This window comes from Dermacentor variabilis, chromosome 4, assembly GCF_050947875.1.
Source record: "Dermacentor variabilis isolate Ectoservices chromosome 4, ASM5094787v1, whole genome shotgun sequence".
In the NCBI taxonomy this organism is placed as follows: domain Eukaryota; kingdom Metazoa; phylum Arthropoda; class Arachnida; order Ixodida; family Ixodidae; genus Dermacentor; species Dermacentor variabilis.
Genome location: NC_134571.1, coordinates 71,819,119 through 71,839,698, shown reverse-complemented (window position 1 = coordinate 71,839,698; position 20,580 = coordinate 71,819,119). Strand labels below are relative to the sequence as shown.

The 20,580-nt window shown below is 45.4% G+C and overlaps 1 protein-coding gene across 1 annotated transcript; it reads left to right on the top strand.

Moving 5' to 3' along the window:
- Positions 1 to 6,133: 6,133 nt before the first annotated feature.
- On the top strand, positions 6,134 to 9,466 carry LOC142579342 (nuclear protein 1). The gene is made up of 2 exons (XM_075689423.1): positions 6,134 to 6,511; positions 9,016 to 9,466. Exon 1 carries the CDS (start codon positions 6,296 to 6,298, stop codon positions 6,503 to 6,505), a length of 210 nt encoding a protein of 69 aa, XP_075545538.1. The 5' UTR covers positions 6,134 to 6,295; the 3' UTR covers positions 6,506 to 6,511; positions 9,016 to 9,466.
- Positions 9,467 to 20,580: the final 11,114 nt, after the last annotated feature.

Sequence of the window (20,580 nt, the reverse complement as noted above, 5' to 3'; positions counted from 1 at the left end):
GAAACAAGTTTAACCGCACTCGATTTAACGAAGTTTTGCCTGAAACAAATGAAGGAAAAAGTGGTCATTTCTTTCTAATTTTGACACAGACGGGTTTTTCTTCGAGCGTGCGCTCTAAAACTATCGCGTTAAAACATCTAGGTGCCATAGTCACATCGCTAGCTTTATTTTGCAGAGGCTGCACGCCGCGCGGCCTATGCACGGAACAGCCGACTCAACACCGCCTCGTTAGGGGCGGCAGTGATTCTTTCGTTATTTCATGGTTTATGCGACAGATGACTGGATAAGCGGCAAATATAACGCCGCGATAGCCTTTGCGTGTCGCTGCGTTACAATTTTAAATCTCGCAGGACCCGAAAATAGCTTTCTTGGATTTACGAACTTCCCGATTTAACGAAATAATTCGAGCGTGGTCATCATTTCGTTAAATCTAATCTCAACTGTATTGTGGCAGATCTGTGGAAATTATTTCTTTTTTTTTTTAGAAATTCGGACGAGGTGCACCTTGTCTCGTTTGTTTAGCCGGCGTGCTCTAGCCGACGAGTATTTCTTGCTCCCTACATACTTCCCACTTAGCAACATGTTTACTTTCCTCTTCGTCGGTGCATTCATTATCAGTGCGCATAATTAAGATATGTGCACGCTACGATAACAAATGGCGCGACTACGCTCACTTACGCGTCGGGCCCACCAGCGAATACGGGTATAGATAGAGGGCACAGAGGACAATAAGGAAATCTCGAGGAGAAGGGTCGGAAAGCAACGTTAGCGCACAACAAATGAGCCGTTATCGAACACGGCGTACAAGGTTGCTGATAACGATTCGCCGAGCTCACCAGTTATCACCGCCACATGGGCCGTTGACATTAGAGTCACGTCCGCTAAGCAGGAATAATTATAACTCCCGCGGACGCTGAAGTGCTTTCGTTCGCAGAGTGCTCTCCATAAAGATGGAGCGACTGATAACTCGAGTGGGTTTTACGTTCCAAAAGCAGCGGTATTGATATAATAAAGATGCGTAATGGGCGTTTCCGTGTTGATACTTCATTAGTAGAATCTGGCCAACCACATTCCGTTAAACTGCACGAAAACCCAAGTACCACTAGTGTGCTTCGCATAATTGTGCTGCAATCGGAACGCGCTTTTTACGACCTGAAATCGAACCTCGTCGACTTCGTCTTCAGCACGCTGGGTGCCGCAGCCGATGGGCAACTGCGACGGATGGATTGACAATTCTTGTGTTTCTATCACTGTTCAAGAGATAACGCGACAGGTGGAAAAACGAAGACAACACGTTTTGAAAGCTATCAAGGCACAGATAATGACAGCTGTAAAGACTTTGCATTCTGTGGAGAAGCGATGAGTGCCTGCAAAAACAGGCAGGAACCTGGAAGGGTCCTTGAAGGGAACCTGGAATGTCCCCTGGTAGTCTTCTTCGGAAGCCCCTGTGAGATGGAAGCTTTAGTGGTTCCTTACATGTAACCATGCCGCGAATCACGTTATATGAAAAGAGGACGTCATTACGACTGCGTCAGCAGCTAAGCGACGGAAGTGTAGCATAATTATCGAAACTTGCGGGGTCAGGAGGAGGTTTTTTTGTATAAAGTCACGAGTTCTTTCTCCACGCACCGGACTAATATGCTGTTTGACTTGCTTTTGCCATTCTACACAACTGAGGCTTATTCGAGTAACGGAAGGCACATGGATGTGAACAACTTGAGGAAGGAAAAGTGGGGTACGAAAATGTCTTGTAGTTCTGCAGACGGGACCAAGCGGGCACGAACATCACGTTGATATATACGCGCTTAGCGTGGGCGGAGAAGCTTGACGTACTGTCAAAAAGCAGACCGACATCGTTTATTCCTACCACTCCGGCCAACACTGCACGATCAACTGAATAAGGGAGAACAATGTTGTGTGACTTACGCGAGTATGACCCAATTCTGGTGTGAGATGAATTTAGAGTAAGCTCATTTATTTGGCGCTATTCAGAGAATGACGACAGGTGGTACTGCAAAGCGCGACAGTCTCCGATAGTGTAATAATAATAATAATAATAATAATAATAATAATAATAATAATAATAATAATAATAATAATAATAATAATAATAATAATATAACAGATCTCTCAGATGGTACAATATTGCAACACCGTTTGAGATAGCTAAGGGTATCACTGATTTGTCCAAGTTGCACCTTCTTCAAAACGAGCTTTGAGATACAGTGCCGGCTTGCGTTACTGTTTCCCAACACGTCACCTCCTCTTTAAAATATGAGATCTTACCAGTCTCTGCTCTATACAATTACAGAACTTTAATGAGTTTCAAGTCTTCTTCACGAACTGATGAAAATTATATTGGTCATCTGGCAGAACTTGCAAAAACACCCATAATTCGCAGATTAGACATAAAGAAACGTGGCTAGTTCTTACACCTAGAGCATATTACACCGAACAATATATCTCCTATACTTTGTCAGTGTTATTAAATAAGTTAAACCTAGAAATATTTGACCCTTTTGAGCACTCAACTACATTTGAAACTCCATTTAACGAAGTGATGACCACGCTCGAATTATTTTGTTAAATCGGGAAGTTCGAAATATTGAGTAAGAGAGTTTTCGCTTCTTTGAAATCTCTTTACGGATACTCTTTACCCACGCCTGCGTGTTTAGAGAGTCCGAGAGGTCAAGAACTCTAGTGAAAGCCGAGTCCGTTCTTCCGTGCATGGGCGCGGCGTGCAGCCTCGTCAAAATAAAGCTAGGGCCGTGATTAGGGTGCCTATATGTTTTAACGCGATAGCTTTAGAGCGCATGCGCGAAGAAATACCCGTCTGCTTCAATATTAGAAAGAAATCACAGCTTTTCGCTCACTTACTCTGGAAAAGCTGCGTTAAATCGAGTTGAATACAAGCTAATTTCTTTAATTCGGGTTGATGACAACATATAACTTTATGGGTACTTGCCGGGGAATGTAAATTTCTTTGTTAGATCGGGAACTTGGTGAAACTGTGTTTCGTTAGATCGAAATTTATCTGTAATGGTATTAAACAATTTTTTTCTGAACAAGTTTCCTGTGATCATACTACAGGCATTTTCATAATTATGTTGTTTCTTTCTTTCTCATAGCGTGTTGCTATATTCTTTTGTACTGCATTCACCCGCCGTAGTTGCTCAGTGGCTATGGTGTTGGGCTGCTGAGCACGAGGTCGCGGTATCGAATCCCGGCCACGGCGGCCGCATTTCGATGGGGGCGAAAACACCCCTCTACTTAGATTTAGGTGCACGTTAAAGAACCCCAGATGGTCGAAATTTCTGGAGTCCTCCACTACGCCGTGCCTCATAATCAGAAAGTGGTTTTGGCACTTAAAACCCCATAATTTTTTGTACTGCAATAAATAGCGCTGTTTCTTACCTAATGTTTTCAATTCTCTTGTCCCTCGAATGTTTGTTTGTGTGAAAAAAATGATGTTTTGTTGCTGGTCTGCTGTATTGCCAAGTTGAATAAGGGGGCAGGACCTCTGACAAGCTTGCGAAGTTTTAGTCCTGTATCCAGTCTCTATTTAAGAGAAAATAAAAGATTGATCGATCGATCGATGATTGATTGTTTGTTCATTTTGGAACGAACAAACAGACACCGCTACATTGGACAGTGCAGACCTTAGAAATCGCGTGCCTGTGTCGAAAACGTGCATGCAGCAGTGCGTGCACTTCGGGCAAAAATGTCAGTTCACACAGAGCAAATTATTCGAGTCGAAGTGCGCAGCGACCGCCACTAAACGTTCGTTTTTTATTGCATATACACTTCCACGATCTCGCATTCGGCCTTAGCCATCAAAAAAGACTTCCTGAAGCGAAGCCACGCCAGCTCTGACCACTGGGCGTTTCGAGCGCTCACATCAGTGCTTAGGCTTTCACCACGCCACGGGCAGTGTTTTCTTTCTTTCTTTCTTTTTCCAGCAGACAGGCGACAGGCGCTCCGCAATCCTAAACACTGGGCTGTGTGCGACTCACGTGTCCCGGCAACTTGCCGAGACACGTTTTACAGCCCTGCCGCTACACTGTTTCGCTCGCAGCTGCGCGCACGAATTGACTTTTGCGATTCTTTGGTTACGAGGAACGGATGGAAGCTTCTGGAGACGCCAGGGTGAGAGGCGAGAAACAACAAGCATTTGTTTACTTGCCGCTTGCAAAAGCAAGATGATTGTTTACATTTTACTTGCGCACTCTCTCCAGCCTACACTGCCACGTCAACCGTGTTCCTGCTTTTTTTTTTTTTTTTCGACGGGGCTTTTCCTGAGCACAGTGAAACCCTTTAGAACGCTATTAAAATGCGATGCAGTTATATCCATGCCCTTCAGCTATTTACTTTTCAGTTTCAAATGACTCATAACAGGCTGAATAAAGAGACAATAGTAGCGAAATGAATACTGGGGGTTTTACATGCAAGAACTCCGATTTGGTTTGAGGCCCGCCCTAGTGGAGGACTCCGGATTAATTTTGACCACCTGGAGATCTTTACCGTGCCCCCAATGCACGGGACACGCTTGTTTTTGCATTTTGCCCCCACAGAAATGCGGCCGCTGCGGTCGGGATTCGATACCACAACCTCGTGCTTAGCAGCGCAACACAATAGTCGCTAAGCCACCATGGCAGGTGCACAATAGTAGCGACTGAATATGGCAGTGGAAACTTACCCTAACCTGTTTTTCTACGTCCGGATCAAAATAACAGTCTGTTTAATGTTCCCAATCAGCCTTTCCTTTCTTTCTTTCTTTCTTTCTTTCTTTCTTTCTTTCTTTCTTTCTTTCTTTCTTTCTGTTTTTGTCGTAGAGGAAGACAGGTCAGCGTCCGCCGACAAGAACACCTTTGTTCAACGAATATATTTAATCATTGACTCATTATTTTATATATTTTCCAAATGCTTTGTTCTTTGGATATTAACGAACCTATACATATATATATTCGAATAGATTTAATTTCTGCTACGTTAAAGTACATCCTTGATTTCTTATATTTGTGCTATTCGGTTCCTGGCCAATTCTACGAGTGGGTCATGTGCCACTGTGACACATAGGCCCTATGCTACTACTAAATGGTAGACCTTAAGTAAACTCATCTTTGTTTGTGTGGATTTGTGGAATTATGCTCAGTAGCGTACGACATCATGGCCTCCTACTGTGGCTATTCATAACAAATCACAAGAGAACGGCGAAGGAGTCAGCTTCATCTTTCGACAACAAACGCGCCTATCGAAAGCACGCCACGTGTCTTCACGAACTCCAAAATAATGACGCAATGGGGAGCCTCATTGCTAGAACATTAAAGCTGCGAGCAACGTGCAAACGTTTAGCGATCGTCCCCTATTCCATGAGACAGAAATCGAACATCGGGAACGCACTAAAGCACTGCAGTGATTGTTTTACGCACGTGAAAGTACTAGCCCTGCACGTGTGAGTCACCCAGCCATCGACGTCAGTTTCAGAAGCCTCGAACGCCAGAGACTGCCTCCATTTGGTACTTTCTCTTACTTTTCTTTTTTATCTAGCCACCTCAGACAGCGCACGCCTTGCAAGCGCAACTCAGCGGACGAGGTCGCAACACAAGGTGAATTCCCGATCGCCTTCACGTACGCAACTGAAATTGTGTGCATTGCTACGTCGCCGCCAGCATATGCGCTTTTTTTTTTACTAGAGCGAGCGAACGCCCTTTCATTCAAGGTTACCGGGTATGAGTCACGTTTTGTTTTTATTTACCGCTGCGGGCGCGCGAACGTTCCAGAACATTTTCTCGTATCGTATACGTGGACGGCCGATGCACTCGGACGTCGAGGCTACTCCACAACCCTCTGTTTTGCAGCGCGCCCTGCACTGTCGGCAAGAAAACGCCGTCACTGACGTACACAAAACCAAGAGTTTCGAAATAAACTAAAATCGAAAAAGCCGGCGCACCGCCGACGTCGACGAACGGCGCTGGGCGAGCCAAACGAGCCCGGGCAAGCTCGCAGCGGAGTTTATCGGCGCCGGCGCCAGGTGGCGAGCGGCGCGTTTGCTCTCATTTTGCGCTTTGTGTGTTGTGTTGACTGGTACGGTGACGTCAGCACCGGGACGGCAACATAAACGCTGCGGCGCGGGCCTGCCTCTGCGTCTATTGGAGAGCCGTCTCTGAGAGGAGGTAAACGTCTCTGCGTTCCGACTTGAGCCTGCGACTCACTCGTTCGTTGCCTGCCCGCTGCTGTTTTCTGCACGTTTTCGTTCTTTTATCGAGTACCCGTTGCTGGAAGCAAGTAATTCGAGATGTCTGAGAGCCACTTCGACGAGTACGAGCACTACAACTTCGACCACGACAAGTTCCTGTATGCGGGTCACAGCGGCAAACAGAGGTCGAAGAAGGAAGCTTCGGAGCACACCAACCACCATGACCCGAGCGGACACGTCCGTAAACTAGTCACGAAAATGGCCAACACCGAGAGGAACCGCAGGAACTCTGGCGGCAACCGGCATTGAAGTCTGGTAAGAGCTTGTTTTGATTTGTCAGTTCCAGTACTTATGTTTAATCACGGGGCGCAAATGAGTCCTAAAAGCGCAAGACAAGTTTCGAGAATCGCTGTAACGGACGCTGCTAACCAAAATGAATCAGTTTCATGCGTTGCTAAGCGTGAAGGTATCGTGATTGTGTGCATCCTTTGTTGCTGGCGCCATGTTCGTCTCCCGCCCCCTACCGCGAATGGCCTTGAGGGCCTTGCAGCGCAGTTACCTGGGAGGCGTCGGCAACTGGCGTTCAACACCTGTGTTGTGGATCCCTTGGAGCGGAATGATACTGAGCTCGCAAATGCGCAGTACAGATTACTTCGAGCCGCTGCTGGTAGTTTTTTAACTAACTTGTTTGCAAAACTTGTCGCTAAGGGCGGGCAAGAGCACGCCCTTTGTTTATAATATACCCCACAAAGGCGTGGTCGTTGGCTTCGATGCGTGCTGTCATACGACTTAAGCACACATGTTAGGCTCTCTCAGACCTACGAGAACCAGGAGATATTGAGCATTGTTCCGAAGATAAGCTCTGAGGAGGCTGCACTTTTATCGATCTGTCTTTTGTGCGTCCCTCGTCTTTTATCGTGGGAAACGGAGTGAAAATAAGACGCCACTTCGTATTTTTGTCGTGCCGAGCGTCCTAACCTCGTCACGATCCTTTTGAGAGACATTTTGAGCTTGCCGTGAACCTAGCACTCAAGATGTCGGCGTCTATCCATATTTAAAGTTTCAAGACCTTGCGGTCTTCGTGGTCTGCGCGAGGTCCACGTGTCGGTGCACTTCGCGCGTGCTCGTGAGCGAGTCCTGTTTGACCGGAGCGCCAGAACGCTGTAGCTGTACATTTCTCATTTCTAAACCCGCCTACCCATAGCACGACATTAGATTTAGGCCGTTGTCCCCTCCCTATCCGTTTACTCGCGACGTTGATGCAACCGCCTAGCAGTGTCCCCTTTTTATTGTGTAAGCGTTACACTGCAGGAGTAATAGCGTGCCGCGGGTCGTGGCAAGAACCAGTCTGGTCAGCTGCACCCAGGTCGATCGGTGTGCCTCTAGGGGAAAAAAAAAAAAAAAGAATCTCTTCAAGGAAGGCTTAAAGGCGAAACAGGGCCAGCTTTAAAAAGAGGCAGGGAGTAGAGTTTTCGGCAACGATGGGCCTTGCTTGGACGAGGCCGAGAGCCCACGGAAGCAGTCGTCAAGCGCGTTCTCGTGCGCTTGTGCAAATTTTATCTTGGCCTCGCCACCCGCGCTTTGTGCGGATGGTGACTGCAAGAAGGAAGCCGCGGGGAGAGACGAAGGGGGCGGCGGTTATCGACGCGGGCTCGCTCGTTTCCTCGTGCGCTGTGGAAGTTTGCCAACAGATCTTTGTAGCCTCTGTGGTGCATTTGGAGTGGCAGCTGCCCTCGTTTTGGCAGCGCCCTTCCTTGTGTTGGGTCTTTTAGTTTGTTTACTCTGTGCTGGGTGCCGTCTGGTACGTCCCCTGCTGCCGGCCCGGCCTGTACTACAATTTGTCTTATTCCAGCGGCTATTATTGCACATACGCATTGATTAGCGTCTCTGGTACTCAAAATTAATCCGTAGCCCCCCAACGGCGTGCCTCATAATCAAATCGTGGTTTTGGCACGCTAAACCCAATAGTTCAATCTGCTACAAAATTTGAGCAAGTTTTTTAGTTCTTCCTTTGAAAAAAAGAAAATTCTCAGCAGTGTTATGACCACCAGGCTTAATTAATGAAGTGCGGTACTGTCGTTTCCTGTTTCTTGTGACCACCAAACATACACTACGTCCTCCGCCACCTCTGTAAGGCTTTATTTCTTTTAGCTTCAGCACCTTGTTTACAATTGCAAATTCTATATTGGGCCTTAACAGCTCTATTTCGTTTGCAGCTCCAGGTCCTATATCCCCCGTGCCTTAGACTTCATTGAGCTGCAGATGTAGCCTAGTTAGCGAAACGCCTGGCTTGATGCTACAGACATACCTTAGCGGAAGTTTTGATACAGAAAGGCGCGAAGGTCATACATAATATTAGACGCTTATAATATTCGACGCTCATGTTCTCTTGTATTCCATTGCATTTTAGCGCAGTCTGAATTTTTAAAATATCTGACGCTTCACGTTGAAATTACTGGTCGTCCTAAACATAGACCTTTAGCATCCGCACGGGGGACCATGCGGCTGAGTTCTAAACATATTCATAACACTAGTTAGTGGACCTTTGACTTGCCTCAAATATGTAAATGCATGTAGTGTAAATCTTGCTGGAAGATTATCACCAAAGTTGAGGTTGTTTTTATCTTTTTTTTACCTCCGTGCTTAATATAATCACGACGGCCATTCATCGTATGCCTTTATAAGGTGCCAAAGAATAAGTTCTAACAATTCATTTCAGCCTCTATAGACTTTGATGTTTGCCGTGCCGCTTTAATCATAAACCAGTGGATCCGTTTTAAGGTTTCTGTAGCTCACTCGCCTTTCGTTCCCTCGTGCAGGTCGTGTGTGGCATCGGTGCCGGGCTGACATCACCCACCTGGGCACGGTCTCGTGTGCCACATCTAATTTATGGTACAACAACGGAACATCGGACGTCGACTGTGATCTTTACAAATACCTTGGACATTGCGTACTCACCGAGGGCGGTGCGTGTGCACAGACTGTTGCCTTTCCTCCCTGGCCCTCTTTCTGTGATGTCTCGTCGCTTGCTTTGACGCGCGGTGTGTGTTTCATCTATCCTCATAGGTGTCGACGGTGGCCGGCTTACGTCCTATAGAATATTACGGTTGTCTGTCGGAAGCCCATACAGGCTACTTGTCTTCGCTTTTTTTTTTGCTTTCATATTTATCTTGCACTGTCGTGTCGTAGAGAAAAATAAGAGGGCAACTCGTTATGAAGATATCATACGAGTATAGGGTATCACTTCTAAATAAAGTGTTATGGCACTTACTCGTGTTTGTTTCTATTGTGGGCCCTGCGGACGGCTTTCAGATGCACCGGTTTTAGGGAGGTTGCATCATTTTGCAAGCAGTTATTATTCGAAGAGTGCGAGAGAAAGACTGATGAGAGCTGGAGATGTTAACCCAGCGATAGTTCTGCCAAGCTGTTCCAGATGGTCAAGGTGACGTGAACGCAGAAATCTGCGACCAGGAGATCCTGCCTTCCAGGTGCTGTTTCTGATTGGATCAATTTAATGCATAACCTGCTCCCAAGGAGAGTTATAGTGCACAAGGACCACGACGGGGGGGGGGGGGGGGGACGCAATACTGTACACGCATGGTGCTAATTGCAACAATAATCATGTTCCTTCGTCAAGACGAACTAAAGATGCCTGTTGCCGATTACGTCCCCGACCACGTGCACCTCGCTAATCCCTCAATCTTAAAGGTGGTGGTGGTAGTGTTGCAGCAGGCGAGTTAGCCTGGCATACATGACTGGCATTGTCACGCCTGAGCATCCTATGAGTGGCACTGTGTGTGTCACCAGGTTTCGAAGAGCCCCGTGTCTCGTATGAAGGCAATCGGCAGTCGTTGCGCTTTTTTCCCGATTGCCGCAGACCCTCCGGGGAGAACGACGTCTTCAAAGGACCTGTGTGAAAGACCATTCTTTTGCAGGCTGTCGACCATTGCTTTCCTTTCTGTGTCGAATTGCGGACATATACAGATGAATTGTTCGATGTCGGTGATATCGCCACAGAAGGCACCGAACGGGGAAGCGCATCGTCCAGTCTTGAATAACCAAGCCGCCCCGGCTTCGCCGTGTGTGTCCACTGTTCTCGTGGATTGCTTTTTTTTTCGCTATAACTTGACACGATGAACCAACAGGCCCATATCGCAACCCTTGACCATGCTGTTCATCTTGACCCTGGACCTGCACCAGTTCTTAAATTTATTCATTTTGTCATAAGACGAATTGGTGTTTCGCTAAGCTTTGTCCTACATCGCGCGAAAGAAACTTAGTGGAGGAACAGAACGTCAAAAATTTGGGAAAGTACGCGGAGTCGGTTCGGATGCGGTACAACAGCGTTGCTTCTTCTCGAGTAAGTCCATGAGTCACACAGGCGGGGTGTGGAGTCTGCTGGATCGCCTTAAAGTGAATGCGGATTGCATTCTTGTGGTTCTGAAAAATCTTTGGCGCTATTACTTTTGGGACACATGTCTAGTGCCAAGCGTGCAAAAGCGTCAGCTTTTTCATTTCAATTCCTAGGTGTGATGAGATCCATCGAAATTTTACCTTAAATTCCTTGCTTATTAGAACTTTGATCAGTGCCATAGATTGCCTTGTAACATGCGCCGTCTGCGTCCACTGTTCTCGCGGATTGCTTTTTTTTTTCGCTATAACTTGACACGATGAACCAGCGGGCCCATATCGCAACCCTTGACCATGCTGTTCATCTTGACCCTGGACCTGCACCAGCTCTTAAATTTATTCATTTTGTCATAAGACGAATTGGTGTTCCGCTAAGCTTTGTCCTACATCGCGCGAAAGAAACTTAGTGGAGGAACAGAACGTCAAAAATTTGGGAAAGTGTCGGGAAATTACTGCTAGTCTCAGTATTCCCGCTATATTTATAGATTCTACAAACTGCAACATCTGCCGCAAATAGCAAGGACGTTGTGTTATAATCAGTTATACACTTACTGCGTCCATTACTGATAGCAATGCGTTCACGCAATAAGGTGAGAGCGAAAATTTGAGATGAAAGTCAGAGGTGTTAACCAAGGTAACTGCGAGGTCGGTTACTCTGCACTGGGTGAAGGGCAAAATGTAGAGAAAATAAGTAGAAAAGGTACGAAGGACATGAAATTGACCTATCCGTACAAACACAATGAAGACTTATGATGATGATTGGCCTTCAATACAGTCCCGATGCTTTAAAAAGAAGCACTCATGCTTTCATAGAAACTCTTACTGTCGTTGTCTCGGACCAGAATCTAAGGATTCTACTTTCCTAAGGCTACATGCAGTTAAGTTTGTCGAACAAAGCACGGAGTGTTGTCCTGTAAACACTGAAACAAGAACATTCACTATCGTTTGTTTGCACCCGCAAACTTTACATTCGCAAGAAGGAAATTATCTCCACTGTCCTTTTTTTCTTTTTTGCCTTTGCATTTTGAAGCATATGCTATTTACCAATCACGCTAAATATAGTTGCTCTGTATAACACGGTCGCCAGAATGCGAAGCTGAATTCCGGTTTCAATTTTGCGGGCTCTGAAACTTGCTCTTTGGAGTGTTGCAAGCAAGAAAAAAATGCAGCCGCTATGCTATCAAGCAGGTGTTCACGCGCATCTGCGAATATGCGCAGATAGCTGTTGATGCTACTCTAACCTCTGGATAGGTTTCAAATGACGCGCAACTTGGGGCCATTTCGACTGTCGTCTTTTAATGGCGAACACGAAATATAGCTTAAAGATATGGCTGTGCAAGGCGCTCGGATGTACGTCGCGCGGCGTCTACGCTATCTCTGACCGCCTAGCGAAAACTATTCGCTCCTACGGGAAGCCGCAAAAGAGTGAGAATGATCCTCCCATCATGACATTATAACTTCTACTACAGCCCAAATTTTGAAGGAAATCCAGCTCTTGACGCACCACCATATCGATCTGTACAGACTTAAATCGATGGATGATTGTTCCGGTGGTTTCTGCTAAAAGTCAATCATTAGAATTGATTGAACCGCGCGCATACGCTGCAGATCACTCTGACGCACAGCTCGACGTATAGCTCTGACATATAGCCAAAACGTTCGACAGAGGATATTTATAGCTACAACATTCCACTTGAAAACGATCGTCTGAATGCCAGGTGACATTTACATGTACACTCGCTTTTAAAGCGTAGCTGTCGCAGTATTGTGCTTGGGCCTTGTAGAAACAATTGGATAATCTTATACTAATGCTATAAGCATTATTAAAACTAAAGAGCAATAACATACTTTTTCACCGTTGCACTTTTGAAACGAACCCGACGAGCAGGTCATCATGTGTAAGTGACGTTAAGCAAATTGGGCACCTAGTCCTGGAGCATTTGTTGATAAAGTGCTTTTTCATTTACAGGTTAGTGACCGTAAATTCGTCAGCCTAGTGTGTACGCATTTATCGACGTTGGTATAGTGACCTCTGACAAGAAACATTTTATTCTTTATGTCCACAGGTCCTTTACTTGTGAAGAACAGGCCCGACTTTCTGTTGATTTGAGCCGATTGAGCTGGATTAGTCTTATATGTTCTTTTTTAAATTTTTGTCTTTATTTCTGAATTTTTCCCTATGGCATAAACAATAAAGTATACAAATACAGGCCCGTTTCAGCGATATGCTTCAGTACGGCTCGATGGCGTTTGGCCCATGGTGCGAAGAATCACAGTCCGCTGGTCTTGTGGGATGAAGGCCCATTGTTTGCAGGTAGCTTCATCGGATCTGGTTCAGGCCAGGGCAGGTCCACAAGAAGTGTTGGTTTGTAGCTGCGGATGTTGGAACAAAGTATTGCGTGCAGGCATCCGCGAATGAGCCATGGATATCTTGCGGCCGCCTGGAGGTTCTAACCACACAGTGGGATTAAATCTCGTGTGGTGAGGCGGAGGACCGCCTTGCGGTGGAGGAGATCACCCTGGTGGGTCACTTGGAAAGGACGCATCCAAAGCCTGTTGGTAGCTGTAGTTGGACTGTGGAGCGGTGTCTGCTTATATGTGAGCTGAAATAGCGTATCGCGGAATCCATTGCATCCGAATCTGACCGGCCGCCTGGGAAGTCATGCGTTGTATCTCGTCTGCGAAATGGTGATTATATAGCTGAAACTCGTGTGTCGTTGTCGTCGTCGCCATCGTCGAAGTGAGTTTATTCGAATGCTCTTCCACTCAGTCTACATCAAGTATACATTTACTGCTCTAAATAACACATGCACAGCAACAGCAAAAGAAATGAGGAAAAGAGAACGCAACGCAAAACGCTGAACGGCAGCACCTGGAATTTGCTGGTTTTATGTTTCTCTCTCTCTCTCTCTCTCTCTCTCTCTCTCTCGCTTCAGATTGCGCATGTGCGGTGTCTCTTACTGCATGTATTTCATCACAACGACCAATGTGAGGTCGAAATTAATATTTGTTCGATACTTCATTAGAGCGTGACAAGGGCCAACAAAGGAATACTGTTATCGACGTCTGGCCCACATGACGGCGGTGTGTTACAGCTCCTGCGGAAATGAGAACCACCGCACAATATCTGTTCGCTCTTATTGTAACTCGTGGCAGAAGATAGCAGTGACTGCAAGAACGATGCGCAGTCATTTGCGTTCCTTATCATCGTGTACGAATTTCTAAGGGTAACGAACAGCGAAGTTTTCTGAAGGAAGGGTGGCGGATGTTCACGGGTTCCTGAAAACGCACCTACCCTGAGGACACTTCAGAATAAACATGGTCCTTATGGTGAAGTGAACAGGGAATTGCCGAGGGAAACAGACAACATGGCCTATTATGTGCCGAGCGAAAAGTTCAGTGTTAACGCAAGTACATTCAAAGGCACTATTACTTCAAATGTTTAAGCACAATGCCCCTGATATTATAGTTGTCATGATTGCATTCGGAAGAATGCAGAGCCAGCCAGCAGACGGCACACTCGAATATTTGTAGAAAAAGAAATGCTGCGACATACACGATGCCATCAATACAAACAAGTAAGTGTTCCGTTTTCCTCAGTTGAGAACCACTGTGCGAGACCACTGTGTGAGAGAAGAATACAAATAAAGAAAGTGCAGGTGCACATGGTTCACGAGACGCGCGCACAGCTTTCTACTCTGATGACAAAGTAGAAAACCGTGCTTATCACCTTCTCTCTGTGCTGAGAAAAGGTGATGAAGCGATGAAAAGAGCGAGAAAGAACGCTAACGGTGCCCACGTGTGAAAGAGCACACCGAGCCTGCAAACGGCCGCAGAGACCAGCCGGCTTGAGGCACTGTAGCAGCGTTTTCCTCGCTTTCTGCGCGAACGACGCGCACGGCCATGGTCCAAGGACACTCGCTTTCGAAAGCGGTCTTAAGTCCAGCTGGTTTAATGACGCCCGGAGACGTACACACAAGACGTCCTACCGAGAAAAATGTCGCAAAAGGTGTTCATCGGTCTTTTCAGTACCGCAAGAGTCGCACAAAGGCATGTCACCCATTCCGATAAGGAACGAGTAAGCTTTTGTAAGTTCTACCACTAGCCAGAGGCGGCAAAATAAGGTTGCATCAAAGCGGAAAATATTTTTATAGTAGTTTCAGCTTTACATAAGGGAGAATCCAGTGTGAGTAGACCACAGTAAAAGCGACATTTCTGGGTCTTTTTTTAGGTGAAACATCTGTCTAGATGACAGCGCTGTTCTGCAACACGTCTGCAAAGCACCAACGACTACAAAGATAGGCAACTACTCTCTCGGTGTTCTCACGGCCGACAGCGTGCAATATCAACAGTTTCGAACTAATGGGAACATCAAGAGTTCATCAACTTTTATTCAAGCCGAAAGCGCAGTCATTTTTGGGCCATATTATTTTTATTTGTTGGTTGATAGGCCTGAAAATGTGATTATGTTCGTTCGTTCTCCCCAAGGAGGTTATATATTAAAACTTCTGGAGTGGAGGTGGCTCAGCGAAAGCGAAGCTGGTCGCCGCCATCTTGCTCGGGACAAAAAGCCCGCGCCGCCGTGGTTAGTCGTCGTGGCAGAACACGGAGTGCGCTGCCGTGCAGCTGTTGTAATGACATTAATGATTGTGGCACGCTTTTCTAGAGCATTGCAGCACCTCAGTAAGCAATGGTGAAATCGTGCGTTGCTTTCGGCTGTAAAAATCGGTTTCTGAAGACATCGGGAATAACATTTCACCTGCAAGCACACCTTTCTATTTGTTTACGGCCGCCTGTATAGCGTGCGCTTTCCTCAGTTGAGAACCACTGGGATAGTGTACGTACAGTACATCATGATGCGCTACATTACACGTGTCTCGATGTCAAATTTACGCCTTAAGTTCTCATTGGCGTGTCCTTGCGTCTGGTTGGGCCGGGATATCACCGCTAGCTTACAGCGCGCTCGAATTGTACTCAAATACGCGTGCGATCTGATTGCACGTACCGCAATGTGTCTGCTTCTAATTGGACTTATGCACAAGGGCGCTTATGTACCGAGCATTAGGTACCAATGGGTACTAGTAAGCAGGTGTGATGCGCTTCAAATTTCGAGTGTTTATTAATGTGTACTCCGTCACGCCAGAACTGTAATGCCGTGTATCTGCACAAAAATGTGTAATTTACCATAACATTTTATCGTTGTAATAGTGTAAATGTATTTCATTGGTAGTTTTAAGAGATATTAGAAACAATTTAAACCAATCAAATATTGATCAGAGAGAATACCCATAGGGGTACATTGGGCTCCAGAGAAAATGCATGGGGAAGCTTACAGTAGGGGTGGGCCAACTTGAAATTTGGGGTTGGGCTAACTGAAATTTGGGGATGGGCCTACGTAACTTAAAAGTGGGCCAACTTCAAATTTGCGTGTCTTGAAATTTGGGGATGGCCCAACTTGAAATTTGGAAGTGGGCCACCCCCAAATTACAAGTTGGCCCAGTCCCAAATTTATGTTGGCCCACCCCCAGTTTTAAGCTGGCGCACCCGCAGATTTCAAGTTGGTCCAGCCTTAAACTTAATTTGGGTCATCCCGAAGTTTCAAGTTGGCCCTCCGCTAAATTTCAACTTAGGCCACCCTGAAATGTCTGTTGACCTCAGCCCAATTTCAATTTCAAGTTGACCCACTCCTAAATTGAGTTGGCCCACCCCTATATTTCAAGTTGGCCCGTCCCCAAATTTCATTTAGCACACCACCAAATTAAAAAAGAAAGATTATGGGGTTTTACGTGCCAAGACCACTTTCTGATTATGAGGCACGCCGTAGTGGAGGACTCCGGAAATTTTAACCACCTGGTGTTCTTTAACATGCACCTAAATCTAAGTACACGGGTGTTTTCGCATTTCGCCCCCATCAAAATACGGCCGCCATGGCCGGGATTCGATCCCGTGACTTCGTGCTCAGCAGCCCAACACCATGACCACAAAGCAAGCACGGCTTCTTTATTTATTTACTTAAGCTACTAGGGCGGATACCCCAAATTTCATGTTCGCCTACCCCTACTATAAGCTTTCTCATGCATATTCTATGGAGCCCTACATATTGTTATGCGTATTCTCTCTGATCAATTCTTTTTTTATTGGCTTTAATTGTTCCTAATCGCCTACAAAGCTACCAGTCATCTATACATTTATGCTACAATAACGATTCAATGTTAACTTTGCAAATTATGCTTTCTTTTTGGGCAGATACAAGGCATTGCACTTTTCGCATGACGGAGCAGGAGGGTTCACCAAATAATGTTTACGCATTAAAATAAGCTAATAATTAAAGCGCATTCATGCGCTCATACAAAAAGATGTAGTATTATATATTACTGTAACTAAATTGTCTCATCACAAGTAAAATATTTATGTAAGATAAACAAATATTTTTTGTGCTATTTTTTATAGGGGAACCGAAAGCGCACTCGACTGCCGTGCGTTATCTGCGTATTCAGCCACCGCCTTTACGCTGAGCCAGCCCTCTTTTGCCCCCGGCAATATGGCCGCCGGTGGCTTCACTCGCTCCCGTAGACGGCCGCAGCGGCTGCCACTTCGTAAGCTTTAGTATGTTCTTCCTTGGTTCTCCCTTAATGTTCTACAACAGATAAATAGTGTCACTTTTGAGCACGTTATTCTTCAGCAAATGAAGGATTATAGCTATGTCGCACGAGCAATGTTAATGTCATTAATGAGTTTCTTAATGCTACGATAACGAAAGCTTGTGCTGCTCACGCATATTAAAGACATTGGGCGTTGCGATGATGATAGCTGCAAGTGAATTCAATTGGCCCACTGCAAGATTATTAACAAAAATATTTAGCCATGAAAACCTCAAGAAATGCCACTAAAAGCTTTATTATGGATATTTTATGTAGAATAACTTCACTTCAGAAATACGTTTATTGTGTTCAACCGGAACTCCAAGCAGGAATGAATACGCATGCGTACGCATTCGACGGCCGAATGGAGTTTTGGCAACAAACCGCGCTGCAAGTGACAATAACTTTAAATGACATTAAGTATGTCCGTGTGGCGTCATCCGAAATATATTAAACTTTAAGGTATTGAGCAGTTAATGTCATTTTCGTGCCGGTATCGCACGGTTTTCCTACATTAATGCGAAAACACCCGTGTGCTTAGATTTAGGTGCACGTTAAAGAACCCCAGGTGGTCAAAATTTCCGGAGTCCTCCACTACGGCGTGCCTCATAATCAGAAAGTGGTTTTGGCACGTAAAACCCCAAATATTATTATTATTATTGGTTTTCCTACATTGAAACAATCAAATATTCGCGCGCCTGTTGCTACTTCTCCATGACGTGCGGTAAGGTATTGCCCTCTGGTGGAGAATTATGCAAATGTTGTACCCGTCTGGCGGCCTTCGAGACTGCGTTCGGCGTGCTTGCGAAATACGCATCGCAATGGAAATCTCAGAGGACAGCACTAACCCGTGTGTTCTGGAGTCAATGTAGTTCTACCCACACATCGCACCCTCGTGAGGGCGTCCGCACCCTCACCTGCCCTGAGGGTGAGGAAGGACGGATCTCATGAGATGAGGGCAATGGAGGGCGACTTCGACAAAGTGAGCATAGGGAAACAAATTCCACTATGACGTGAGGGCGAATGAGGAAGTCCAGATTCACGCCGCTACGGTTATATGCATCACCGTACCCCACGGCAAACGCACACTAAGATGAGAGTGGGTCGATTTCTCTCAGCCAACTTGCGATAGCAGCGTTCTCCACCATGTCAGGGCGAATTAAGGCGAAGAAAATGCGTCATGTCTGTCTGCGCTTTACATATGGTTTTCTTTTTTTCGCACAGCAGCGGCATCACACTATTGCGGCTTGAACAGAATGGTTTAAAAGTTGGCAATGTATATAGGGCTGCCAGCCGAACTTCAAATATATATATATATATATATATATATATATATATATATATATATATATATATATATATATATATATATATATATATATATATATATATATATATATAAACGCGTAATGTCTTCCTGCGTGCTATATGTTATTGGTGCATCCCAAAGGCCAGGCAGATGGAGAAGATGGGCCAGGCAAGGTAGCTCTTCCTGCCGCCTGCTGATGTGCCAGGCCCTGTGTTCTCGCTCTTATTAGACACCAAGTTTCACAGTGTTTGGCAGACTGGAAAGTTACCTTCTCACGCCACTTAGGAAGAACTCCCAAAGCGCTGTAATAAATTATTTCTGCTCGTGATGTTTCTTGCTAGCAATTAAAATGCGTTTTTTAGTTGATATTCCTATATTTCCATCGGATCAAAATAACGCCAATCAGTTTTCTAGTTGCTTCACTGGATCCATGTTGCGGCTTTGGAAGAAAGAGTAAACCAAGACTAGGCCATTTATTCGTCCGCATTTGAATTTTTTCATGTGCGCTGAATGTTACAAAATTGATGTCCCGTTGAAATGTATATAATCAACACCAACGTACAGTTTCGCGTAGACGAAATGCGATCCTCTGTGTGCGCAACCTTGGATGGCATCTACCTCACAGTAAAAAGCCCACTTCAATCCCAGTGACAAAAGCCTGCGAGTGGCGATGGTCCTTAACGCGACAGGAGCGAGAATGTTCCAGAGGGAGCACAGCTGGAATTTCATAGGAAAGGCAGATTGATCTTTGTTTGTTTAGTATTGCAAATGTTTGTTCAGTACCAAACAGGCCTCGAGCTTCTCTGCCTATAAGTAACACCTTTAATGTCTGTGTTCAGTCGTATAAGTATACAGACTTCTGTCGGCTTTGATGAGTGCGCAACACAAAATACCTTGTTCTAGTATGAACATTGTGGTCGCTGCTGCACGCTTCCTTGCCTCGTTTATATGGGTATCATCAAAACGCGGTGGAGCATCATCGCAAGAGTAGAACAATGAGCAAGCCGCGGTGGCCGCACATCGATGGGGGCGAAATACAAAAACGCCATCGTGCTGTGCATTGGGTGCACGCTAAAGAACTCCAGGTGGTCGGATTTTTCGGAGTCTGCCACTACTGCGCACCTGATAATCAAATCGTGGTTTTGAAGCGTAAAACGACAGGATTTAACTTTTAATTTTAGGACAATAAGCAACTCACATCAACACAGCAATATGGCAGAGTTTTAACCGGCTGTCGTACCCGCTAAGCATCCAAGGAGTCCCAGCTAAGAGATGAACGCAGCCCGTTTATAGCCAATTCATAAAAAGATAGTAATACTAATAAAGGAGACATTCTATTACTTGTACTGTATATCAGTAACAGCTTACGTGCCCGGTTTTACTCGCGGGACAAGTAAACTGGTTATTTAAACACAGAAAACAGCACCTAATTGGGATCACAGCACTCTCTCACCTTCCGCAATCTCGGGTCTCAGTGTACCATAAAACGTATTATGATTGAGAAGTAAGGTAGTGCGAATGGAAAGTTTAGCACACATGTAGCAGAACTGTTGATACGCTCGTCGGTAAATTTCGGTAAAAAATTTCAGGTCTAGCGTTAGCCGCAGACCGCAGAATAAGATGGAAAGGCAAGAAACCGCGAAACATGTTAGAAAAAAAAAAGTGAGTAAATGAAATAAAACAGGGAAAGGAAGTATAGCTTCACTCTACTAAAGGTAACAGCTTTGCCAGAGACGAAGCCATGCCAGCCGTCATCGATAGGGAAGGTGTAAGGAGTGTACATTTAGATTAGTAATTTATTATGAAACCAATGAGCACATGATTTCAGGATGCTATACAAAATTTTAATATAGTAGAAATTTATTCGTTGATGACATTCCAAAAAAATTCTAAATTGGCGTATCAAAAAGATAGCAGCTGCTAGCAAAACGACTTTTGCGGGTACGGTAGAAGACATTTTTTGCTTATCACCTACGTTACGAGAAATCGACTGCTATATTTGCTGATGTTCGTCTAGGTTTGCG